Source organism: Heptranchias perlo, chromosome 7, assembly GCF_035084215.1.
Source record: "Heptranchias perlo isolate sHepPer1 chromosome 7, sHepPer1.hap1, whole genome shotgun sequence".
Taxonomy (NCBI): Eukaryota; Metazoa; Chordata; class Chondrichthyes; order Hexanchiformes; family Hexanchidae; genus Heptranchias; species Heptranchias perlo.
Window position 1 is genome coordinate 49,933,533 of NC_090331.1, and position 27,357 is coordinate 49,960,889.

A 27,357-nucleotide genomic window follows, 5' to 3' on the forward strand; every position below is an offset into this window, starting at 1 on the left:
GAAGTCTTTCTTCACAACTATAACCTCTTATTCTGGTGAATCATTGTACCTTTTCTATGGCTCTAATGTCCTTCCCATAATAAGGCTCCCAAAACTGCATGCAATACTTTTAACTGATATATAAATATAAATTCGGCATCACTTCTTTGCTTTATATTTAAAACCAGAATCTTACTTGCCTTTTTCAGGATATTTTCTGTCTGTACTCCAACCTTAAAAAGTTCAATATATCTGCACCAGCAGATTTCTCTGTTCTTCCACTGTATTAAGACTCTTTAGGGTAAACTTCCTTTCACTGTTCTTTTCCAAAAATGTATTACTTCACAGGACTATAGATCAACTACACAGAACTGCAGATAACAATGGGATGTTTTTAAAAAGGAGATTGGAAAGATGCAGAATAAATCTGTACCATTAATAAAGGAGACAACTTCAAATTTCATGATGCTGTGGACAAATTAAGAAGTTAGAAACAAACTAAAATTGAAGAGCAGGATATATAGGGCCCTATAGGTATGATGAAAATTATAAAAATAAGAGAGAATACAAGGAAAGAGGTTAAGAAAGGGATGAGGAAAACAAAGAGGGCATATAAGGGAAGAATCTCAAAAAATATTGAAAAGAACAGTAAAGTGTTCTACAAATATATTGATAAAAAGGGAATTGTTAAATGTGAGGCGGAATACTGAGAAGAGAGGATACTGAGTTATTAGAGGATAAATAGAAATTGGCAGGGATACTTAAAAGTACTTTGCATCAGTATTTACAAAACAGCACAACATATTGGGGAGGAGTTAAATTCTGAATGGGTTAAGCAGGAGGTGAGAGCTATTATAATTAACAAAAGGAAGTTAGTTAAGATAAAGGGCAAAGTGCTAGGCTCTGATGGGATACATCCAAGGATCCTGAGGGACACATGACTCACTAGAAATAGGGTTCTTTTGAGTTGGGGTGTGTACCAGAGGAATGGAGAAGGGCTAATCTAATACCCATTTTCAAAAAAAGGGAGAAAGAATTGACCCAGATAACTACAGGCCAGAGAGTTTAACATCTGCGATAGGGAAAATTTTGGAATCTTTAATTAAAGATGAAATGACTTAATATTTAAATGAAGAATAATTAGAAGCAGCCAATATGGATTTCAGAAAGGAAGACTGTGCTTGGCAAATGTGTTTTTTGAGGAGGTGACAAATATGGTAATGGGAGAAATACAATGAATGTGGTACGCATGGACTTTCAGAAAGCCGTTGACAAGATACCATACAAGAGACTATTGGACAAGATTAAAGGGGTATGGAATTAGGGGAAGGGTAGCAAATTGGATTGAAAACTTGTTAGATGGGAGAAAACAGAGAGTAGGATGGGTAACTGTGTCCCACAGGGATTTGTTTTGGATTAGTTTCTGTTCACTGTAAACATCAATGATTGAGGTAGAAGGAATGGTGTCCAAATTTGCAGACAATACTAAAATAGCAGGCGCAGTAAATAATTCTGAGGACCAAAGGAAGCTACAAGGGGATATTGATAAGTTGATGGAATGGGCAAAAAAGTGGCAAACAGAATTCAATGTCATTATGTGTTAAGTGGTACATTTTGGTTAAAAAAAGGTAACAATTATATTTTGAATAAGGGAAAGTGAGGTTATGAGCAAGAGCAAAGGGATTTCGGGTTCAGGTTCACTAATCATTATCAGCATCTCAAATGGATAAGGCATAAAACAAGCTGATGGAATACTAAGTTTTATGACAAGAAATATAGAATATAAAAGCTGTGATGCAATGGTGAATCTACACAAATCATAGAATGGTTACAGCACAGGAGGCGGCCATTCAGCCCATCAAGCCCGTGCTGGCTCTTTGTAAGAGCAATCCAGTTAGTCCCATTCCTGCGCTCTTTCCCCATGGCCCTGCAAATTTCTTCCATTCAATTATTCAATTCCTTTTTGAAAGCCACAATTAAATCTGCTTCCACCTTTCAGTCAGCACATTCCAGATCATAACTACTTGCTGCATAAAAAGGTTTTGCCTTTTGCAGTCATGTTGCCTTTGGTTCCTTTGCCAATCACCTTAAATGTTAGTACAACCACAGTTGGAATACGTTGTGCAATTCAGGGCTCCACATCATGGGAAGGATGTTGAGGCAATGGAGAGGGTACAGTGCAAATTCACAAGGATTCTACCTGGTATGAGGAAATACAAATATGAAAAAAGACTTGAAAAATTGAGACTGTTTTTGTTAGAACAGAAGAGATTATGGGGTAATTTGATAGGGGTGTTTAAAATTATGAAAGGATGGCACAGAATAAGTAGAAACAGTATCCAGTGGTTCAGGGACCTAGAATCAGGGGACATAAATATAAGACTTAATGCATGAGATTTAGAACAGAGAGCTGGAGAAATTTTTTACCCAGGCTGTGGCATGCATTACCAGATCTAGTGGTTGAAGCAAAGACCAGGTCAACATTTAATAGATTAGACAGATGGTTGAAAGAAATGGGGATAAAGGGATATGGGTACAGGGCAGGCACATGGGATTAGGACTACTGCTTGTTTGGATAAGCACCAACTGTTTCCATGTTGTAATTGCTATGTAATTCTGCATCTGCCACCAATTTCCTCACTCTCTAATTTGTCTGTGCCTACCTGCAGTCTCTTACATTCTTCCTTGCAGTTTGCCATGCTTCGTAATTTGATACCATCAACAAACTTCAATATCTTTCTTCTAATGTCCAAATCATTTATATAAATAGAAAACAAAATCTGCCAACAGATACCCCTGTGGCACACTTCTATTCAAATCCTGCTAATTTGAAAAACATCCATTTATTTCTACTCCTTGCTTTCCATTTTCCAGCACTTCTCTGGCTTGAGGTTGCCATTTTACTCTGATGCCATTGAGTAAAATCAGAGTAAAACGCCCAACAATCATACACACCCACTTTCCAGCAGTAGTTGTTGGAGAGGAAGCGGAACCCTGATTTATTTCTCTGCTAGTAGCACTGGCTTATTCAGATCAATTGTACTACCCCAACTGCTGCTCTGGCTGAGATCTTATTATTCAGCAAAGACTCAGGATCAAACTTGGGATTTTTGGGTTTATATAACTTAATGCTACAATGTCTTTATCCACTGGGCCATTTGGGAAGCTGCAGCAGTTAAATTTTAATGTTTAAAAGTTCATACTTACTAAAATTAGATAAATTCACATGTGACAATGTGCTAATGTGAAGAATGGGGAAGGAAGGAATATTAGAATGGCTTGGAAGAGGTATAGGAAAATGGTATAACAAAAAGGAGATTGGAAAGAAATATTTTGGTAATTCAAAAGAAACAGTGACATAAAATACAATATAATAAAGCATTATCTAAAGATATAGTGGAAGAATAGTGAGAATTATCTTCTAGCAATCTCAAGAAATGGGTCAGTCTGGGTAATAACGTGAGGACAGGACAGCAGGTGATTTATAGCAAAAGTCACACCTAAAGGAATAAAATATTTGTGTAAGAGAAAGGGGAGAAACAGTACTGTGGAACGGTAAAGGAACGTGAAGAGGAATAGGTAGCTAAAAGCGGAAAAGCTCAGAATGTTTATTAATGGCACAGAAAGAGCTCAGAGAAAAACTGAGTAACCATGAATTTTGATACCTAATTATCTTCCATCTCTAACAGCATTAAACAGTTCAGAAAGGGTAACAAGGATTATCTCCAGTCCAATGGGTGCCAATTCTTAAAGGCAGACAAATCAAAACCAGACTGAGCACCTCAAAAAAGGGGGTACAACAAATGCATGTGCCACAGTCTGGAGGCCGGATGTTTCCCAAAATTTAATGCGGCAAAGATAATAGACTAGATCTTAATTAAAATCATGAAATGTCTGCAAACCAGATGGCATTCTTTTTGCATAAGAAAATTATTGAATTGTGGGGGGGGGACTGGGCATTGCCACTGAAAAGGAAAAAACGTCAACACATCTGCACAATCTGAGGTGTGATGTGACATTATTACGAGGGTATCTGAAAACAAAACTTACAAAGGCACTGTGTAGGCCAAGCATTCTTGTCATTTTGGTGTTGCAACCTGCTAATTTTAACAAAGCATGGCATTCTTTACAATTCAACGTGAGACTTCATTTTTTTGTGGTGGGGGAACGAAGTGCTGGCATTTGTACCTAGTTGTATTGTAAATTCTCCACTCTTCCACACATTTTATTTGGGGATACGGCCAAAGGAATGTTCTAGTTTACCAAATGCATCATTTGAAGCATAAGATTTTAATTCTAACTTCTGTATTGTGCTGAAAAATTGAAGGTGGGGAATAGTTCAGCTCTTAACTGTCTGAGGATCAACTCAAACATAATGGAGATGAGAAAGAATATAAGAATGAAGAATAAATGGAGACACAGAACCAGAGAGTATATACTTTCTACTCCATTCAGCTGTGGCTTATGGGCAATCTGTGTGTGAGGTTGAAGGAAGGATGTTACAATAAGCCTGCAGAATGAAGGTATTTTTCTGCAGCATTCTATAATATGTGCCTTTTGAGTATTTAACATTATAGAGCAATTCTTTAAATCATAACTTTCCCCTTAAATAGAATTTAGTTTGGACAGAAATGTATTTAATTTGGTGAGAATCATATACAAGATCCATCGGCTTCTTTACTGACCGATTGTTTCTTTTTCCCCCCCAACTTTCTCTGCTTTTCTCTCAATAGTGCTGACCCACACTGTGATACAACTTCACAGGTGCCCACAGCATTCTTGCGCCTCACTAAGTAGCCATTGTTCATCTATGAACCTTGACAGGGGGCATCAACAAGCAATTCAACTGTAGGCACCACAATCATACCCAAACTGGTCCACATGCACGTCTTTCCAGCAGAGATCATTAGATAGCAATTAAGAAAGTGAACCCTGCATGTCGTGGATGGTATAAAGTTTGTGTGTTGACACTGACTATAACTATCCTCTTCCAAACCAGATATTATAATTGGAACATGCCTTTGTAGTTATTTCAGGAACTGAAAATATTATTTTGCACCAATGCCCTTACAGGAAAAATTCCTTAAGCCAGATGTTCCAATTGGTGTTATTTTAATACTGGCGGTGACCCATTTAAAATAAATGGCTTACTGCCAGCTTTAAATGAACACTGATCAAAAAAACCTAGGCTGTTGTATCTTGAAACAAGGCACCACAAAATGTTTTGAAATGTTACACACCATAAATACATTATAGAATCTATTTTGTATTTGAGTATTTGTGAAGTAAAACAGCATTGCTACCATGTTTGATCCATTAGATTTAAAATACTGTTTTTTAGCAGATAGTAGTAAGATTGGGAAGATTTTTGCAATAAACAAATTTTTAAGATTGTATCATGCTATACTGTCGTTAGATATTCAGTACAGTTGTAATATACATGGGGGAGGGGGATTTCCTTAAAGTGAGTTATGCCACTGTTGCACCTTTTAAAAAAGTGCTACAAAAAGTATAAAGCATCAGAAAAATTCCCAGAATTCCATTTAATAGAAATAGAAATCAACTTATTCAATTACTGTAAATCAGTGGCCTAATATTATCCGCTACACGGCATAAATACCCCTTTTGTTATTAAACAGCTTATTTTCCAACTCACCATGAGCAACACCATGCTGTGTAATAAAAATTAAATGGTGAATGAGTAATTGATCAAGTAATGATATATGTCTTTGTGATGAAATGAATTCAATTGACTTACAACTTTACATAAAAATTATACTTTTCTGTCCTTATTGACATATTTAAGCGTCTCAGATAGAGTGCCCACAATATATAATCACAGAAAAGTAACCATTTGACAGAACTTTTCCAAAAACTTATGGATCACGGTTACCAAACCTAAGATTTGTTGCAACAGATGGCCAGGTAGCAAAATATTTACGAAAAACAGCGAGCCTGGAGGTGGAAAATACTACGCAGATATAAAACACAAAACTGAATAGAAACTAGCATCTGCAGCCCTTGAGAACGGAGTTGCTGCAGCAGCACTTCCATTTCTACATTATTTCCAGTTTAGTTGCATAGATTTTCCACAGTACGAGTGTATTATCATGCTTTATCACTTTCTTCAAAAAGGAAATGCTCATTAGAATAAGATTGATGACTTTTTTTGCATGGAAGGGTTGCTGGTGATGATGAACCATTTGTGTTTTAAAGAATAAAATAGCCTATTATAGGCTTCTTGTGAGATTGAGACTCAACTGAGGTACAAATCAGCATGATCTAATTGAATGGCAAAGCAGGCTCAAGGGGTTGAATGGCCTACTCCTGTTCTTATGTTCCTAATTAGGTAGAGGCTTTTTAAAAAGTTGAAAAAATAAGCAACTCTAAATTTCCTAAAAGCCCTTAAGTTAATGGTTTCATAGAAAATAATAAAGTAAAGAACTTGCATTTATATAGCACCACCTTACAGGGCTCGACAGGATAGATGCAAGGAGGATGTTTCCCCTGGCTGGGGAGTCTAGAACCAGAGGTCACAGTCTCAGAACAAGGGGTAGGCCATTTAGGACTCAGATGAGGAGAAATTTCTTCAATCTTTGGAATTCTCAACCCCAGAGGGCTGTGTAGGCTCAGTCATCGAGTACATTCACAACAGAGATCGATAGATTTCTAGATATTAAAGGCATCAAAGGATAGGGGATGGTGCAGGAAAATGGCGTTGAGGTAGAAGATCAGCCATGATCTTGTGTGAATGGCGGACCAGGCTCGAGGGGCCGGATGGCCTATTCCTGCATCTAGTTCTTATGTTCTTATGTTTTTATCACATTCTCAGGCTTTCTCAAAATGCATCACCACCAATAAATTACTTAAAGTGCAGTCACTCTTTGTTATACAGGCAATCGGTGCTACTTTATAAAGTTGTGCAACATATCATTCTTCCAACCCTCATGTTCATTCAAATCAAGTACTTCAAGCCAAATAAGGTCTGAAAATATGACTCCACCTAAAACAGTTTCCAAACAAAGATCTGAAAAATGAACAAGTTGCATACATTAAATGATCTTTCTTCATTCATAACTTTTCTTGTAAAGTTAACCGCCCTGAAAATTCATGAGGCAGCACATCTCAGCTTAAATGTCAATATGTGTCTACCGTTGACCCTGCTGAAATTTGAGGGGGGCCGGGGAAGATCCCGTGATGTAAATATCTTTGATAGGCTAGGATGCATCTGGGATGCCCCCCCACCCCCACCACTCTGGCCAGAGCCTCAGGCAACAGATAGATGATCAATGCAAGGTTCCCCATCACTCCAGAAATATCTTGTAGCTGCAATGTAGATCCCTAAGGAGCTGCCAAATAATGTGAACCCCACTTCAGTCCCTTGGTTGGTCGGTACACCTGGTGTCACCAGGTGTATCTGCGCCAATCATATGCTGGGTCCCAAAGAAGGCCGGGTGCATTGGAATTACAACATTCCGAGTTCCTGCCCCCAGCCCCATGTCCCTCTTATGTTGATAGCCCTATAAGGGGCGGTAGAGACTTGGTGTATCCAGATCCCAGCCTAGTTTTCGACCGTTCCTGTAGACTGCAGTGAAGTTATGGTGGGAGTCCACTGGGACAACCACAGATTTTCAGGGTCAGCATCCTTAAGTTTGTTTATGAATACTCACTCACATACTGTCCCAATCCCACTTCGTTTTGCAGTGCTGTTAACATGGAGTCTCTTTACTCAGTGACAAGTATAGATCCAGTGAACATCGACAACTTTATAAATAATAAGTTTCCTCTCACCAAAGCACAGAAAAAGGCAATATTTAGAACTACAACTACTTGGGTTGAACTACATATAATAGTTTATTAATGTTCTAATGTAACATTACATATTGAAATGAACACGTTCATGAAAATGTACCATCAAATTTTCAAAAACAATCAAAGAGTATTAAGCAATTCTGAAAAAGCCAGCTATAAAGATCAGTGACATTTAAAAATTCCAAAGACTGTTCTTACCTTAGTTTTTCCAAGCACCCACTTGTCTAGTCTTGCTTTCTCTAGAATAGCGGTACAGCTTTCACAGGTAGCAGGAGGTGTCTGATGTGCCCTAAAGGCAAGGTAGTAGTATCTAACAGATTGGAGAACAAAGTAAAGGTGAACATTTCACAGGCTACAGATTAATAGTAACAACAAGAGCAATATTAATAACAAGAAAATTCCACAGGCAGTCAAAACATATTTATAGCACATGTAAGGGAATCACCCTTAGGGTCAGCGACCAACAGTTTTCTTTGGACAACAACTAATATTTCTACGTCCTCAGCTTTTCAACAAACTTGCTATCCAACTTAACATAACTCACAACTCAAACATTTTAAATTGCAAATATAATAACGTGTACTTTCTTTGAGCAGTTCTTTGTCACATTATTTCCTCATGAAAATGAGGAACAATTGCTGATTATTACCATCAGTCTCTAAATTTGATGTGAAAGAAATTGAATTCATTAATACTAGCATTGTGAAACACAATTTATATCACTATGAACTATGCATTAAGAAAGATTTTCAAAAGTGTCACTATAATCCACTATGAACTCATTTATTTATACAAGAATAGAGTTCAAATTAGTAGGTATGATCTGAAAAAGTCACTCCATGGGCCTGATTTTAGCAGGCCTGCGGGTTTCCGGCGGGTTGGGTTTCGGGTGCGTGGCCTCCGCGCCCGGTGAAATTAGTGGGTTGCCCGCGCGATCGTAGCAGGCAATGCACTAATTGGAATCACTTACCTGCTCCTCCGGGCTCCGCGCTGCTGGTCTGCGCGTCGGGCGGGCTGCGCATGCGCAGTACGATCTGTCAGCTGGAGGCTCTCTACTTAAAGGGGCAGTCCTCCACTGACAGATGCTGCAACCAATGGAACAAATTACAGCATGGAGCAGCCCAGGGGGAAGGCTGCTCCCAGTTTAATGATGCCTCACCCCAGGTATCATCAGATGGGGTGAGGAGGAGGGGGAGGACAGAGATCTTCCACCCGGCGGGCGGGAGGAAGCGGCCTGCCTCTGCCACCAAGAAGGCCTGGCTCGAGGTGGCAGAGGGGGTCACCTGCACCACCAACATAACGCCCACCTGCATACAGTGCAGGAGGCGCTCCAATGACCTCAGTAGGTCAGCCACAATGAGAACACGTAGTCTTTCCCCTACACTCCGTCTGCCACAACACTGCCCCCACCCCACATCTCCTTCGGCACCGCCAACACTACTCTGTCACATCACCCCTCATACCCACTCAAACCCCATCCTCATCTTACCTGCACCTACTCACCTCGCCAGTACTCACCCGCCACTAACACGCAACCCAAACCTCATACAATCTCATGGCTCTATCCCATACTCACCCTCTCGTGCATCTCTCTCACGGCCAGCCTCACTCAACCTGCCACCACCTGTGCTGCAGCCACAGGGCATGCATCGCATATGTGCAGTAGGCAGCGTACGGCAAACGTGTCGTGAGCATGAAGGGGATGCACAAGGGTGTCTGAGGGTTTGCCATGGGTGTTACCAATATTGAATTTCAGAGCAACAAACATCACACATTATATTGGCACCACCACTGCCATGTCTCCGCGAATCCTGTCTGTTGTGTCCAATAATGCCCGCTCCTGGGTATCACTATGAGGACCCACCACTGATGCCACCCATTGTGTTACTGCAGAGTAGGTGCAGGTGTATTTGCAGGGCTCTTCCACGCAGACGACTGAGAGACATCGGCGGTGTACCCGGCTGCACCCTGGAAGGATGCGGAGGAGAAGTTGTGGAGGGCAGTGGTGACTTTGGCAGCGACAGGTAAGCAGATGGTGCTGGGGCCAGCCAGGAGCAGCTCGGCATGAAAGAGGCTGCAGATCTCCACGACTACATGTCGAGTGAATCTGCGCCTCCGTGTGCACTGCTGCTCAGAGAGGTCCGGGGAGCTGCGCCTCGGTCTGTGGACCCTGTGCGGAGGGTAGTGCCCACTGCGACGCATCTCTCTCTGCGGTAGCCCTCCCTCCTGCTGTACAGGTGGATGTGTCACAGCACTCTGTTGTGGAGCTCCATGTGTCAGACGTGGACGGCGTGGACTGCGAGGCTGCTGGGGCTGGTCATGCTGTTCGTCCTCCGAGGATGTCAACGCACCACCCATCTGGCAGGTGTTGGTCTGAGGGGTTGTGCAGGGTAGGTAGGTGGTTCCTCGCACTGGGGCTGCGGTTTCAAGTCGGTCTGTCCTCTGGCTTGGCGGGGGGTGGTGGAGGGCAGGGGTTGCCCTACGTGACGCGGTGGCCTCCTGCGTGGGTGAGGGCTCTCCCACCTGCTGTGGAGTGCACCTTGGCACCTGCCACTGGCTGTTGGCTGGAACACGACCGGTTGAAGGGAGACTGTTTCCCCCAGTGTGTGAAACACACTGCCTTGAACCTAAAATCCCACACTTCCTGTTTTGACAGCTGCTTCAGCTCATTTAATGACCTCAACAAGCAAGGTAAGTACACTCAAGTGGAACCCCGCTGGCTTTAATTGCCTGCGGGATTCCCACCAGCGGGGCCTGCGCACGCAGCCCCGCACGTCAGCGCGGCACCCGGAAGTGGCCGGGATCTCGGCGCGATCCGGTCACGTGACTGGATATCGGGATTTTCGGGGCCCCCCCGCTGGAAACCCGCAGGAAACCCAACGCTAAAATCGAGCCCCATGTGTGTGCTTGGTGAAGTAACAGGAAGGAAGAATGAAAGGTAGAAGGAGGTAAGGAAAGGAAAAGAAGGGAGGAAAGGAAAAGAAAAGGGAGGAAAGGAAAAGAAAAGGGAGGAAAGGAAAAGAAAAGGGAGGAAAGGAAAAGAAAAGGGAGGAAAGAAAGATGTTGACTTATCACTTCTCTAAGCATCTCAAAGCATTTCATTATTTACATACTTTGAAGTGCAGTCACTATTATGTAAATGAACACGCAGCAATTTTGCACACAGCAAGTTCCCACAAACAGCAATGGAATGAATGACCAGTTAATCTATTTTTGATGGTGTCAATTGAGGGAAGAGTGTTGGCTGGGAGAATTCCCTGCTAATCTTTGAAAAACACTAGGGATGAATTTTCTTGGGGCCTCTCCCGCTCCGCCGCTGTAACTTCAGCAGAAATCTTGTTTATACAAGTGAAGAGGGTTTCTGAAATTATGGTGGTGAAGTGGAAGAAGCCCTGAGGAAATTCACCCACTATGAGATCTTTAACCTTTACCTGAACCACTGGAACAGGCAGATGGGGCCTGGACTTAACATCTCACCCGAAGGATGGCACCTCCAACAATACAGTACTCCCTCACTACTGCACTGAAATGTCAGACTAGATTATGTGCTCAGGTCCTGAAATGGGGCTTAAGCCGACAGCCACTGATTTAGAGGCAAGGTTGCTACAAACTGAGCAAACTAATATTTTAAAAATAGTAATAGAGTTACTTTTAGTTTCTATTCAGTCTCAATTGTACAATGGTTTTGGTTTATAGATTGAAAGGTGGGTAATGTCTTCAACAGGACTGTTTTTGAACAGTATCAATGTAAGATAAAACAGAACACTGCATGACAGGCACATGCACTGCACCCACAATTTATTTTTACAGCTTGATTACAGAGACAATTCGACCGAATCCTTTAAGCTTCACTAACTTAAATGATTGTAATATGCTCCCTGCACATTTTCTACTTGCATGGGACTGCAAGTGGATGGGAAATAGGGAATGAAGGACCCCTCTCCGTCCAAAAACATATCTTTGTAGACCTCAATCTCTGCCAAGGCCCACAAAACCAATGGGTTTCTGCTTATTTGGGACTTTTCTGGCCCTTTAAGGTCCCTCACTGCCTCGTCTGGTGCTGTTATAGTGGTCCCACTGCAGCACCGGCTGATTTACCTGACTTGCAGACACTAGATTCCTCTTGGTGACAGGAATCCCATCGGATAGAAATTACCCCAATTCAGGAAAATGGCTTATGGTGGAGCCAGAGGGGCAGGCCCACCATTACTGTACTCCAAAGAAGGAAATATTGCCTGGAATGTCATGCAGGGCCAAATGCCAGAATTGCCCCCTTCAATGAGGAGATTCTGGATGCAATGCTGGAGGAACTGATCATCAAGCTGCCTATAGGGAATTGCATTTTGCACTGGGAGCTCACTGATCTAATTCAAATCAGAGCCACCAATGAAAATTCCATGGGGCCCTACACCAGGGTAGCTGCGGCATACGCTCCACCCACCACCCGGCCAATGTACACTCCATCTTGGAGGAACCTGAAAGAGAGGATTGAAGTATCACCTGGTGAGGCACCCAGCACAGGAGAAGAACAGCAAGTGCTGATGAGAGCAGGTGAGCAGCAACAGGGGTAAAAGAGGGGTAGGGCCAGATGTGCATCTGCTGTGTGAATGCACCTTATAGAGGCTGCAGAAAGAGCTAAAATTAGCAGAAGTGCTTCATGCAGTCCTTTGACAATCTTCAGAAGTGGAGCTGGCAAAAGCAGATTGCCTCAGAAATAGCCAAGTAGATGTTCTTGGGTCTGGATATTCAATTTCTTGGCTGATTCAGAGTGAGGCCCAGACATCTGAGGTGCAAGTGCACCTGCCTTTCTTCCCTATGCCTGAACTCCTCTTCCTCCTTCAAATCTATTACAGCCATGGGAAAATCCATTGGAAGCTCATGTTGGCAGTATAGTTTGAATTCTGATTTGCAGCTGCTGGAGGCTATATGTGTATGTTAAAGGAGTCCTGGGTAGCAAAAATTCAGCAGAAAAAGTAATGTTGTCAATAATGCAGAAACTGCAGCATGAACAGTCAAACAATGAAGCAAATTGCAAATCACAAGCAGTCTGCCAGGCCTAGCTTTAAAAATCCAAGTTCTGATGTGAACAGCATGGAATCCCATAAGCACCTGTTTTATAGGGGTGAGCAATGCTTCAGGAATGAAGACAACAGAGAAAAAACACAGAACTTGTTGTGGGACCAATTTCAATGCATTAGCATAAAATGTGGGATGTAATGAGGCCTTTGCACATTCTCTGCACGGCCTCTAAAAAGCTTTAAAATTTATTGTTGAGGAATTCAGAATGCAATGATGTCAGCACTTGGCCTACCTGCCCAATTCCTCAAAGTGGTCATACTCATCATGCTATCAACCTGACAGAGTACCCCTAGCAGGTCCCAAATACTCATCCTACACTGAACTTTCTCAACTAAAAATTTAATAAAATTACTACAATCAACTGAAAAAACTAGTTAACAGCATTATCTTCTTTCACAATGCATATCCAAAGCAGCTGCCAATTCCTGTTCTGAGTACAGGCAGAAGAAATGTTGCTCCAGTTTGCATGTAATAAGCAAATCTTCCATGGTCTGGAGTCCATATGTTATCTGCTCCTGGCTTGCTTCTCCTGCAGGTAGGCAACTAAAAAAAGCTTATTCCTCTTGAAAATCTGATCATATGCTGCACCAGCTTCGGTTTCTCCTCCCACGTGTGATCCACATTCTTCACAGTTGCAACTTCCCTCAAGCTCATATCTAGGTCCTTTCAGACCTGGACACCTAATTTCCAGGTCTTGAGCAGTCTAAACAGCGGCCTGAATGGAGGAGCAGTGGTGGCTTTTCTGCCAGGCCAAACTTGCCGGGAGCTGGATTCAGGGCCTGAGGAGGCCCAGCAATGTAAGTTTACCGGTGGCGGCTTCCTGCCACCCGAACTCCTGCTTCCACCAGCCTGGCAATGACTCCTGCCAGGTTTGGGCGGGAGTCGGAACATGAACATTTTAATGAGGCCCGGAAGTCAAAATCTCTCTGGGCCTTGGTATGCAGGTTTGTCACCTGCCCAGGTCCTTCGCACACACCAATCCCACCCCGACGTAAGATCAAGGCCTCGGTCTCAGAAGGCTGCACTTTTGTCATGAAGCTTTGGAGGAGCTCTCTTCGTTGCTACAGCCTGATCTGCAATCAGAGTCCATAGCACTCACAGCTCTGACTGCGGCAGAGAAACAGCTTTCAATTTGTATGCTACAAGCTCATTCCAGGGAGCCACAAAGAACCTTTTCCAGATTAAACAATTTGCTATGCACTCCTGTACAAGGCAAATCACTAATGCCCTCTTTGCTAGGGCAGCTCAGTTTATACAATTCGACAGTACTTCAGGCAAATAATTGAGAGGGCCAAAATTTTTTTCAGAATTGCCAGATTTCCCAGGGTTGTGGAGCTATTGATTGCATCTATGTCACATGGCATGCCCCAAATGTAAACTTCTATTAATCACAAAGATTTCCATTCCCTAAATGTGTAGGTAATCTGCAACGATAGGCACAGCTTCTTGCACATAAATTCACAGTATGTTGGAAGTTGTCGTGATGCCTTTATACTTTGACAGTCCAGTGTCTCAGCTCTATTTCAACAGCAAGGGCAAGGGGCAGGATGGCTGCGGGGTAACAAAAGATACCCACTACTCCCTTGGCTCATGATGCCACTTTGTAGGACCATCAGTTGCTGCAGGACAGTGCTACAATGAAGCAGACATGAAGACAAGAATTAAAAGTGAGCAAGCCATGAGGAGATTGGATGGGTAGGCAGTTAAAATCATCCAAGTTACTTATCCAGCCTACAGCCTTTTTTAAATTTCAAAATATACTTTATTTCATAAAATTTAAGATGCACATAATTCAAAGTAAATTCACAATTACAATTCAAAACAGTACAATACAGATCGTACACTCTCCGTTCCCATTATTACAATTCAAAACACAGTATATATCTTCTAATATATTCTGTACAATACAAAGTGGGATGGCCTTATATGGTGGTCTTTCCCTGTACAGCCTTTGCGTAGGCCGCACCTCGCTTCAGTGTGTCCTAAAGCATGTACTCCTGGACCTTGGAGTGTGCCAGTCAGCAACACTAGGTCATGGACAGCTCCTTCAGCTGGAAAGCCAGCAGGTTTCGGGTGGACCAAAGTGCCTCCTTCACCGAGCTGGTGGTCTTCCAGCAGCAGTTGATATCTGTCTCAGTGTGCGTCCCAGGTAACAGCCCATAGAGCACAGAATCCTGTCTGACTGAACTGTTTGGGATGAACCAGGACGGATACCAAAGCATCTCTCTCCACACTTTCTGCTTCAAGGGGCAGTCCATCAGGAGTTGGACGACAGTCTCGTCCCCACCGTTGGGGGCAGTTCGCGGTGGCGCTGAGATTCCATGGGTGTTGGAAAGACCCGACTGGGAGGCCCCTTCTCACCACCATCCAAGCTACATCCTGATGCCAGTTGGTCAGTTCCGGTGCCTGGTCGGGGAACTGCCCAATTGGATTCACCCTCTCCTTTCCCTGCAGGACCCCCAGAACTTTCCATGTTAACCACTGTCTGATTGCCTTGTGGTCGAAGTGGTTCCTCCTCAGGAACTTCTCCACTTGGGACAGGTGGTGTGGTACAGTCTAGCTGGATGGGACGTCCTGTGTCTGTTCGGCCACTGGGAGATGACAGATTTGCATTTTAATCTGCTTTCCTGAGCAGGTGGCAAGGGCACCTACCCAAAGCTGACAGGGTCCTTTTTAACAGATGCATGTCAGGTCCTGATGATATCATCATGACCCGACTGCAATTTTTACTAGGTGGCCAGAGGTTTCCCTCTAGGTCTACCCAGCGTGGAAGTAGGTTGGAGCCAGAAGAGGCCCGAAAAGGTAAGTTGAAATTTTAAAAAATTATTTCCTTATGGGGCCAGGAGGATCAGGAGTGCTCCTTCAGGCCCCACAAGGAAATCTTAAGCCTCTCTGACAGTGATCTCCCCAACACCCCAACCGATCACAGGGAGGCCCCATGGGATCCGGCAGCTGATCCCGCGTACTTACTTCCGCAGCGGGTGGCCTCTGGGCCAGCAAATTTCTGCCGCTTCCCACCTGGAACGGCTGGGAAGTTGGCCAGCGGAATTTAAGTGAGGCCCAGAAGTTAAAATACCCTGGTGTCTTTTTGCTGTAGCAGGTGAGTTTTGAACTGACACCAAACTCACCCCCTGAAAATTGGCCCCCAGTTAAATGATGCTGAAGACCAGACCCATCAAGAACAAAAAGCAGATACAGTGCCTTGTGTTACTGGACGCTGAGAGCCAGACTCATTCGGAACACCTTCACAGATGCATAAAGCAATGTTTATCAGAAGTCTCGGCCCATTGAAAAGCAGCCTCCTCTCACCAAGCTCTCTATGGTCTAAATAAAATCCTTGCCCCTCACAGCTAGCCATGATCCTGAGGCTCATCATCAGCACCTTCCCTGTTGCCCACTGTCCTACAAGAGAACCAAACACCAAATAGTCCTTCTATCAAAGTGATTTATTAAAACTATTTACTTGTTTTTTCATCATGCACAGCCTTTGTGACCACATGAGCTTTTCTCTGCCCTATCCTAACCCTTCTTATATATGCACCCGAGGGACTGCAGTCTGAGCTGTAGGCAGCTACTGAAAAATATTAATAGCTTCTTGGGATGGTGATGGAATTTTTCTCACGATTCCCAAGTTGTGGGATGGACACAGGACAGGCTGAATTTTTCTCATGGGCTCCTGGTAGCCTGATCTTGCAAGGTTGAAGGCTTCTTCAGGGAGCTGATGGAATTCTCCTCTGTGCTGCTGCCATGAGGGAAAGCAGCCTCTTCACCACACACTCCAGCTACTCCACAGGTACTGGGAACATGATTATGGTTACCACTGATCAGTAGGAGAACGATCCTCATAGAATCAGAAAGATCCTTAATTCCCTGAGAATGTGTCAACTGAATAGTCTCTTCTCCCTCCGAGATGCTGCCCTATATACTTTTGCAGTCCAGTTGACATGACCTCCTGAAAATGATCCCCCAAGATCTGCAGTTCTTCATTCAGTGCCTCCAGACTGAGCTGACTCACTTGCCCGAATATCTCATGAAGTTGGGGAAGATCTGCAGATGTTCCTGGAGCTGTCACTTTATCCAGGATATACTGCAATGACGTGAAATGTTCTCAGATGCTGGCACACAACAGGGCAGTGGACTCCATCACTATCCCAGATGTAAGAATATGGTTTGTACCATAACATAGTCAAGTATCTTGGCAAGCCCCAGGCATTCAGCAAGAGGGCAGTGCTTGTGGAGACAACTCTTCATCTCTGGGTTGACAAAGTCATGCTTTGTCATGAGGAAGTCTGCAGCTTGATAAGGGATGTGATTACTTAGAACAATTAAAATTACTTGGGTCATTGAAAGACTACTGAAGCAGATAGCACCATAGAACTGATCACTGAAAGACTGCTGAAGTAGTTGGCACCAGAGCTGATATCATTAAAAGACTGCTGAAGCAATTAGCAAAAACAGGAGACGTGCAGAACACAGCAGCTGAATAGAATAAAAACAGGGTATATTTGACCCCAAAGTTAGAGCTCTCAGGACGGTCGGAGGACCACAACCCTATGGAGGCCAAGCTTGATCACCTTCAGAAAACCAGGTTGTACAAGTGCTTGTCGTTTGTTATAACTGTATTAGAACATTGTTCTTGGGTCTGTAATAAAGCTTGCTGTCACGAACACACTCGTGCCCAAACCATATGGAATATTATTGAAAAGGATTAACAATCCTTGGTAGCAGTAATAATATTTTCCAACACCAGCCATCTGCCACACATCTTGGGAGAGGCCATGCAGAATATCCATATGTGTCTGATGTTCTGTTAGTATCCTTCTCTTCATGGCAGGACTACTGAGATCATCATCCACTTGCTCTGCAGCAAGGGGCTGACATCTCTTATGCCTTCACTTAAGTACATCAGGTTCCATTTCCACATCTGCATCCTTTGGCTTCTTGTGCTCTCTGTCTCACCACGTGTCAATTCTTCGTGTACACTATTTGTACCCCCTCTGTGAGTGTCGCTATGCCGCTGAGTGCAAGGGAGAGGGTGAATGATAGTGGGTGAATGGGCACCCAGTGCTGCCAGAGGTACAGGGGACTGCAACTCTAATTCATCATCATACTTTTCGTCTGTTCCCTAGTCTACAGTCCCTGGAGAAAAAAACAGTACTGTTATCTTGAGTCTGTAAGAGCAGCATGATATCTTAAATAGCTACATTGTGAATCTCTTATGAGGAAACTGGTAGCTGGTGAAGAGACCGAAGAATACGTAAAAATCTTATATAAGACAAGATGTATATGGCCATGAATGCATAAAGGCACATTGACTCATATATCTTCATCCCAAACTGCCAGGCCAGAGTTCATTACAATGATAGCCAGTGCTTCCTCTTCATGTTGACTTAATGTGCGTATTTGTGCACATCCTCCCCCAGTGACCTGACATTCTCCGGCATTATGTGCTGTCTTCTCCTGCAGAGGAAAGCATTATGTTAAATGGCTGCTGCAGTCTCCAGATCCTGCAATCACAATCTGCCAGGATTCATGAAATGGATGTTAATAATGGTGGATGGAAGGGAACAAGGACATAAGATAAAGTGATAACATTCATTACAGACTGTGAGACAATTGGCAATGAGTGCTGCCAAGTTTCTCAAAGGGATTTAGGGGTACCAATACACAGATGACTAAAAGTAGTGATGCAGGATAATAAGGCCATAAAAAAGGCAAATTAAGCACTAGGTTTCATTTCTAGAGGGATAGAATTGAAAAGCAAAGAAGTTATGTTAAACTTGTACAGAATGTTAGAGAATTGTGCACAGTTCTGGTCTCCATATTATAGAAAGGATATAGAGGCGTTGGAGAGGGTGCAAAAAAGATTCATATGGATGATACCAGAACTGCGAGGATATCCTTACCAGGAAAGGCTGAACAGGCTGAGGCTCTTTTCTCTAGGAAAGAGAAGACTGAGGGATGACCCGATAGAGGTCTTTAAGATAATGATAAGGTTTGACAGGGTAGACATAGAGAAAATGTTTCCACTTGTGAGGGGAGTCCAAAACTAGAGATCACAAATATAAAATAGTCACTAATAAATCCAATAGGGAGTTCAGGAGAAACTTCTTTACTCAAAAAGTGGTAAGAATGTGGAACACACTACCACAAGGAGTAGTTGAGGCAAATAGCATAGATGCATTTAAGGGGAAGCTAGATAAGCACATCAGGGAGAAAGAAATAGAAGGATATCCTGATAGGATGAAGTAGGGAGGGAGGACGCTCGTGTGGAACATAAACACCAGCATTGACTATCTGGGCCGAATGACCTGTTTCTATGCTGTAGTTTGGATGCAACTCAATGTTACATTGCTTTTGGGGCAAGGAATAAGTTGCCATGAAATATCCCAAAGGGCATTACTTGAATATTGGAGCAGGGAACACCTATTTGCTTCTCTGTGTTTCAGTACGCTGTCCTCTTATTCAGCTGACAACACACTTACCTTTGCTGACCTTGTAAGATCACTAAACTTCAACACTGTAAGACAGTCCTTAGGTTTATGGAGGTGCTACTCACAGCCACAGCTACCTCTTCTACATGGACCATACTGCTGCCTTTGATGGCTTCTTCACAGCTATTCCAACAATTGCTTCCCTCCTTGCTCATTAAGTGAAACTAGTACTGGAGTAATTTTGCTTTAAACAAACCTAAAATCAGACAAATATTGCATTCATCATCAGAAACATGGAAACATTTCGTCATGTGTATTTCTGACAGCAGGACTTCAATAGCAGTTACTGAAAAGTTAGATTCTCACCTTTTTCCTGCTCATGAAACTACCATTGCATTCCCTCTTAGCAGAGTCTGGTCACCCCTTAAAATCAATGCAGCCCTTTCAATGAAAAGGTTATGCCATTGCTCCACCCCTTCCCGAATTTTCCATCCAACATATCTGAGCTACTGCTGGCTGGACCCTCGTCCTTGTCCCACCAGAATTATGGAATTAAGTGACCACAGAATTTCTGATGGGGTCAGCATCCCAGGATGTCAACAGGCATAAGTGTCGCCCCATCGCACTTCTGCTGCCACATCGGGAACCCAGGGATTTTGGGACCTAAGATCTGTACAGTTCGATTAATGGGACTTCACTTTGAGTTTATTGAGTTCCTCTTAAAGTAAACAATCCTAATTTGCAAGTTGTTTTGCAATTACTGTACTGACACTGTTCCTTCTATGTTTATTATACAACATTCATATCTTCAGAAGATTAACATGCATAGTCCCTGATTTTAGTCAAAAGAAGTCTGCTTGGCACTTTTACCATAAAGTACAAGAGTCCCAATTTGCCATTTTATGTTCATGTGTGCAAAGCAAATAGTGACACTGTTTTAATATTAAAATCAGTTAATAATGCATATTTCAGAATATTGTAGCAATGCAGCTATCATTTTCAGCATGAGCACAGAGGGTAATAGTTACCCACAGGAGCAGCAAAACCAGGTCCCACTGTCTCTTTTTAATTATAATTTTCAAATAAATACATGGGCCGGAGTTTTCTGCTTCTGCGCTTGCCAGCTCATAATTCTCCACCCAGGTGCAGAAGTGGAAAATACCAGTCCATTGAGTGCATCTACAGATTTGTGTCAATCATTTAGGGAATGGCTGGTTAAACTGTTTCAGCAGTAAAATTCTGGTGCAAGTACGGTATAGATTATAAAATGTTAATTTTGTTTGTGCTATAGCAAAATTGCAGAAGTGGCAATATAAGGGCGGATTTGCAGTTCGGTGCCAACTCAAACATAAAGTAAATACTGCTGCCAATCATTTCTTTTTGAAAAACAATATTTGAAATTAGTACTGGAGTAATTTTGCATTAAATCAGAAAAATATTGCATTCATCATCAGAAACATGGAAACATTTCTTCACATGTATTTTCCTTTATTCTATCAATCTTAAACTTTCATGTATTATTCCCTATTTATTTAATTTTATAAAACTGTTTTATTTATTTCTTCTATCAATTGATTAAAAAAATTATTGAGAGATCTGAATTCTTATACACAACTGAAGCAATCCTGCTTAACAATTAAATCAAAAGCAAAATACTGCAGAAGCTGGAATTCTGAAATAAAAATGTTGGAAATACTCAGCAAGTTAGGCAGCATTTGTGGAGAAAGAAACAGAGTTAACGTTTCAGGTCGAAGACGTTTTTTATCAGAACTGGAAGAAGTTGAAGATTAAACAGTTATTAAGCAAGTACAGAGCCAGGCAAAGGGGAGAGGAAAGGGAGGGGAGGAAAGAACAAAAGGGAAGGTCTGTGATAGGGTGGAGGGCAGGAGTGACTAAATGACAAAAGTGATGATGGTGCAAGGCAAAGAGGGTGGTAATGGGACAAATAAAGAAACAAAAGATGGGTCTAAAGGAGCTGTAAATGGGCAGTCCCCATCCAACACCACCTTCCTCCGCCTGGCTGAACTTGTTCTTACGTTGAACAACTTCTCCTTTGACTCCACTCACTACCTCAAAATAAAAAAGTGTCGCTATGGGAACTCGTAAGGGTCCCAGCTATGCCTTTTTTGTGGGATACATGGAACATTCTTTGTTCCAGTCCTACTCAGGTCCCCTCCCTCACCTCTTTTTCCGGTACATTGATGAATGTATGTGAGCCGCTTCCTGCTCTCGCCCCAAACTGGAAAATTTCATCAACTTTGCTTCCAATTTCCATCCTTCCCTCGCCTTCACATGGTCTATCTCTGACTCCTCCCTTCCCTTCCTCGACTTCTCTATCTCCATTTCTGGAGATAGGCTGTCAACCAATATCTACTATAAGCCCATCGACTTCCACAGCTACTTGGATTACACTTCCTCACACCCTGCTTTCTGTAAGGACTCTATTCCCTTCTCCCAATTTCTCCCTCTCCGTCGCATCTATTCTGACGATGCCACCTTCCACACCATTACTTCCGATATGTCTTCCTTTTTCCTCAACCGAGGATTCCCCTCCACGATAATTGACAGGGCCCTTGACCATGTCCATCCCATTTCCCGCACTTCTGCCCTCACCCCTTCCCCTCCCTCCCAGAACCAAGATAGGGTCCCCTTTCACCTCACCTTCCATCCTACTAGCTTCCACATTCAACGTATCATCCTCCACCATTTCCACCACCTCCAGCGCGATGCCATCACCAAACACATCTTCCCCTCCCCTTTCAGCATTCCGAAGGGACCGTTCCCTCCGTGACACCCTGGTCCACTCTTCCATCATCCCCAACACCCGCTCTCCTTCCCACGGCACCTTCCCATGTGAGCACAGAAGATGCAATATCTGTCCTTTCACCTCCTCCCTTCCCACCATCCAAGGCCCCAAACACCCATTCCAGGTGAATCAGCAATTTAATTGCACTTCTTTCAATTTAGTATACTGTATTCGCTGTTTACGATGCGGTCTCCTCTACACTGGGGAGACCAAACGCAGATTGGGTGATCGCTTTGCTGAACACCTCCGCTCAGTCCGCAAGAATGACCCTGAGCTTCCGGTCATCTGCCATTTTAATTCTCCGTCCCACTTCCACTCTGACCTCTCTGTCCTTGGCCCTTTACACTGTTTCAGTGAAGCTCAACAGAAGCTCGCAGAACAGCACCTCATCTTTCAATCAGGCACTTTACGACCTTCTGGACTCAACACTGATTTCAATAACTTCAGATCATAATCACTGCTCCCATTTTTTCCGGACAGCAGGTGCTGGTGATGGTTCTGCTGTGATCACTTATACCTCCTCTGGACCCATCTTTTGTTTCATTACTTGTCCCATTACCACCCTCCTTGCCTTGCACCATCATCACTTTTCTCATTTAATTACTCCTGCCCTCCACCCCATCAGAAACCTTCCCTTTTGTTCTTTCCTCCCCTCCCCTTCCTCCCCCCTTTGCCTGGCTCTGTACTAGCTTAATAATTGTTTAATCTTCAACTTCTTCCAATTCTGACAAAAGGTTTTTGACCTGAAATGTTAACTCTGTTTCTTTCTCTACAGATGCTACCTGACTTGCTGAGTATTTTCAGCATTTTTTGTTTTTATTCCTGCTTAACAATTGTTATCCTCACAAATGTTAACTCATCTCTCTCCCACTGTTGGACTCAATGAGATGACTAGCATTCACAATTCATTCAAAAAATATTCAGGAAAAAAGAATGTTAATTCAAATTATTTAAAGCTGATTCTTTTTAAAGAGGTGCAAATAGTGACACTTACCTCTAAGCTACATTCTTAAAACTTTTTTTGTGAACTAGATTTAACATTAACTACAAACAATTTAAATCTTTTGTTTCTAGTTAGAATTATATACATTATGATTCCACTTTAGTGCTGGGAGCTGGTCTATCTTGATGATTTAATAAATTCTTGCACTTTTCTCTTTCATTTTACTAGGCTACATGTGGTGTGTTCCTAAGATTAAGTGAACAACAACATTTATATAGTGCCTTTAACATAGAAAAACATCCCAAGGTGCTTCACAGAGGCATAATCAGACAAAAATGGATGCTGAGCCCAAGGAGGACATATTAGGAGGGGTGACCAAAAGCTTGGTTGAAGAGGTGGATTCTAAGGAGGGTCTTAAAGAAAGTGAGGGAGGTGCAGATGTGAATGGGTTTAGGGAGGGAACTTCTGAACGTAGAGCCTAGATAACTGAAGGCATGACTGGCAACAGTCAGGCAAAACAGGGGCGATGCACAAATGGCTGGAGTCAGAGGAACAGAGAATCTGGGGGCAGGGATTGTAGGGCTGGAGATCACAGAGTTGGGAGGAATGAGGCCATGAAGGGATTTAAACACAAGATTGAGAATTTTAAATTGGAGATGTTTGGGGTCCAGGACCCAATGTAGGTCAGCAAGGACAGGGTTGATAAATGAGTGGGACCTGGTGTGGGATAAGATACAGGCAGCAGAGTATGGGATGAGCTGAAATTTACAGGGTGGAAAGGAATGAAGTTGGTGAAGCAAGCCCCCAGCAGATGTGCTCGGCTGGTAGGTCGTTGAGACAGGAGGAAAGGGCAGATTGAGTTGCTGCTCATAAGGAAGCAGCGATGGGTGCCTCGATGGACCATTCAAAGAATGCCAAGAGAGGTAAAGGAATAGAAGTAATGGGCTTGGAATTGGTGCAGCAGCTAAAATGCGCATGCAAATGGACAAAGAGGGAATTTGGCGTACACAGGCACGGCAGAGATTAGAAGAGACATGTCCTGATCGTAAACAAAGGTTCTTCTCCGAAATAAGAAAATGCATAGCATAGGAACTAAATGAAAAAGATTAGATTATAAATAAGACTACAAGTAGTCTTTGTGAATCAGAGCACAACTTGTGGCATGATGCAATATCAACTGAACCCAAACAATTCCAAGCTTATTAGATATTCATCAAAGCCGACATAAAAGCAAAGAAAAACTAGACTAGCCCATGCAGGAAATTCCCTTTCACCAAGGTTTGCAAAAAGTTGCCTGTGAAGTTATCTACACCTGCTTCTTCAAACTTGAAACAACTTTGATAATTTGGCAGTTCTGAAAAAAGGGGAAATGGGAAAAAAGCAAAAGAAACAAGCTCTGATCTGCACTGCCAATGCGGCAACCACACCTGTAAATATCCAACAGGTTGCCAACTTCACAGGTAGCTTGAAGTGATGCCAGTTTACCCATGGCAATCTGTAAAATGAACTCTGATGCTCACATTGATCCTTTAGCCACCAACAAAATCAAAAAGATAAAATCAAAAATCCAATCAGACTAAGCAGCTTCTAACTATTTATAATCTGTTTGTTGTCCTAATAATGCTGGAAGTTCACAACAAATATAATATAATTAATGACTGTTAGTACTTGACAGTCACATAATGCATCAAGGATCAGAAGCAGAAACATACCATTTTAGTAAAATCAGCTAATAAACACTCCATCAGTTTAATAAGCTTTTGAAAAGTTAACGGACAGAACAACTATTTCATTTTTTTAAATCCAAAATACAAACAATCATAGTAGGTACAGCACAGGAGAAGGCCATTAAGCCCATCGTGCCTGTGCCGGCTATTTGAAAGAGCTGTCCAATTAGTCCCATTCCCATGCTCTTTCCCCATAGCCCTGTCATTTTTTCCCCTTCAAGTATTTATTCAATTCCCTTTTGAAAGTTATTATTGAATCTGCTTCCACCACTCTTTCAGGCAGTGCATTCCAGATCTTTACACTCACTGCATAAAAAAATGTTTCCTTATGTCATCTCTGGCGCTTTTGTCGATCACCTTAAATCTGTGTCCTCTGGTTACTGACCCTACTGCCACTGGAAACAGTTTCTCTATCAATACCGTTCATGATTTTGAACACCTCTATCGAATCTCCCCATAATCTTTTCTGTTCTAAGGAGAACAACCCCAGCTTCGCCAAACCCGCCACATAACTGAAGTCCCTCATCCATGGCACCATTCTAGTAAATCTTTTCTGTACCTTCTCTAAGGCTTTGACATCCTTCCTAAAGTGTGGTACCCAGAATTGAACAAAAAATTCCAGCTGAGGCCTAACCAGGGTTTTATACAGGTTTAGCATAACTTCCTTGTTTTTGTATTCTATGTCTCTAATAATAAAACCCAGGATCCGTTATGCTTTTTAAACAACCTTCTCAACTTGTTCTGCCACCTTCAAAGATTTGAGTATGTGCACCCCCAGGTCTCTCTGATTCTGCACCCCCTTTAAAATTGTACCATTTAGTTTATATTGCCTCTCCTCATTCTTCCTACCATAATATATCACTTCACACTTCTCTGCATTGAATTTCATCTGCCATGTGTCCACCCATTTCACCAGTCTGTCTATGTCCTCCTGAAGTCTGTTAGTATCCTCTACATTGTTTACTACATTTCCGGGTATTGTGTCATCTGCAAGCTTGGAAATTATATCCACTATACCCAAGTCCAGGTCAAATTATACCCACTATACCCAAGTCCAAGTCCAGTATCAAAAAGAGCAGTGGTCCTAATATTGACCCTTGGGGAACACCACTGCACAGTTCCCTCCAGTCTGAAAAACAACCATTCACCACTATTCTCTGTTTTTTGACCCTTAGCCAATTTTGTATCCACGCTGCCACTGTCCATTTAATCCCATTAGCTATAATTTTGCTGACAAGTCTATTATGTGGTAATTTATCAAATTCCTTTTGAAAGTCCATAATATTGATGAATTCTTTATTAGTAGAGTTGCTTATGTAAATACACCAAATTATGCTTTGTATTTTGGGACAAGCAGCTCGCCTATTTCAAAAAAATGAATTATGGGCCGCTTGTCAGCGGCACTCCCGTTCTAGAAGTGGGGAGAGAGGACAACAGGAGAGGGGATGGAAGGAACAATTGCTGTTGGCCGGAGTAATTGTTTTGAGCCTCTGGTTAACAACATCTGCTTCCTCATCTTCCAGCCCCAGCTCTTCCTGTCCACTCATGCTATGTGCAATCTCAGTTGGAATTCATTAGCTGAGTTTGTAGCAATGCATTCCATTCTTGAGCACATAGTAGCTCCAGACTGATCTGCAGCATGGCCTCTCACCATAGAGGCACTAAGGATGGTCTTAGCTTTTTCTATGGATGCTCAGACCTGCTATGGAGGCAGGATGGAGATGGTTTCTGTTCTGGCTTCAACAGACCTGACAACCATCTCACAGGACTTCACTGATCAGTCTGATACCATTTAGTCTGCTTTCTCACGAATCAATAGCCTGGCAGGTCCATTGCACAGTAGTAGTGGCATGGCAGGAATGCACTCACATGATGCTACTGCCTCTTAAGCCTTTTAGATATCTGATCATGTGACAGAAAGGAGGCAGGACTCCAGCGGCTCTATTTTAGCACCCGCGATCGGGTGCATTCCTGGCGGGGGGGCTACAAAAATCGGGGTTTCCTGGGGCGGGTCGGGAGCCCGGCTCCAACCCGCCCCATTTACGGGTTCCCCACTGACACGCTGACATGCACGCGCAGCCCCCGCATGTGGGACTCCCGCCGGCAATTAAAGCCGGCGGGGTGCCACTTAAGGTATTTATTTTGGTATTTCAGGTCGTTTACAGACCTGATTAACGTGATATTTTAGGAGGGTTGGGATTTTACAAACAACTGGGACTGTTTCCCGTACTGGGGTAAGGAATCTCACAACACCCGTACTGGGGGAAACACTCCCAGTTCAAATGGACGTGCTGCAGCCTGTGGCAGCTGCAAAGGTCCATTTGACAGGTGAGGGGGGGAGACCCTCAGTCATTGCAGGAGGCCACTCTGTCACTTTGGACAAAGTTTGGCCTCCACCACCCTCCTCCTAACAACAAAATTCACCAACTTTCACACTTACCCCGGTGTCCAGACACATGTACCTACCTTGCGGACCCCCTCAGATGTACATCTTCCGGATGGGGGCCGCCGTAGCTGCAGTCATGACCTCCTCGGAGGGCGAACAGCATCACCAGCCTCGCCGGCCACGCCGTCTAC

General features: G+C 43.1%; 1 protein-coding gene across 13 annotated transcripts in view; it reads right to left on the reverse strand.

Moving 5' to 3' along the window:
* The window catches only part of myo3b (myosin IIIB), a 494,517-nt gene that overhangs the window by 155,922 nt on the left and 311,238 nt on the right, over positions 1–27,357 (reverse strand). For all 13 annotated transcript variants that reach the window (XR_010963429.1, XR_010963430.1, XM_067987493.1 and 10 more), the window contains one exon: positions 7,990–8,101. Coding sequence is in view for 11 of the 13 variants with exons in the window: in XM_067987493.1 (XP_067843594.1) it covers positions 7,990–8,101 (112 nt within the window). In the remaining 2 variants the exon portion in view is untranslated. The remainder of the gene's footprint in view (positions 1–7,989; positions 8,102–27,357) is intronic.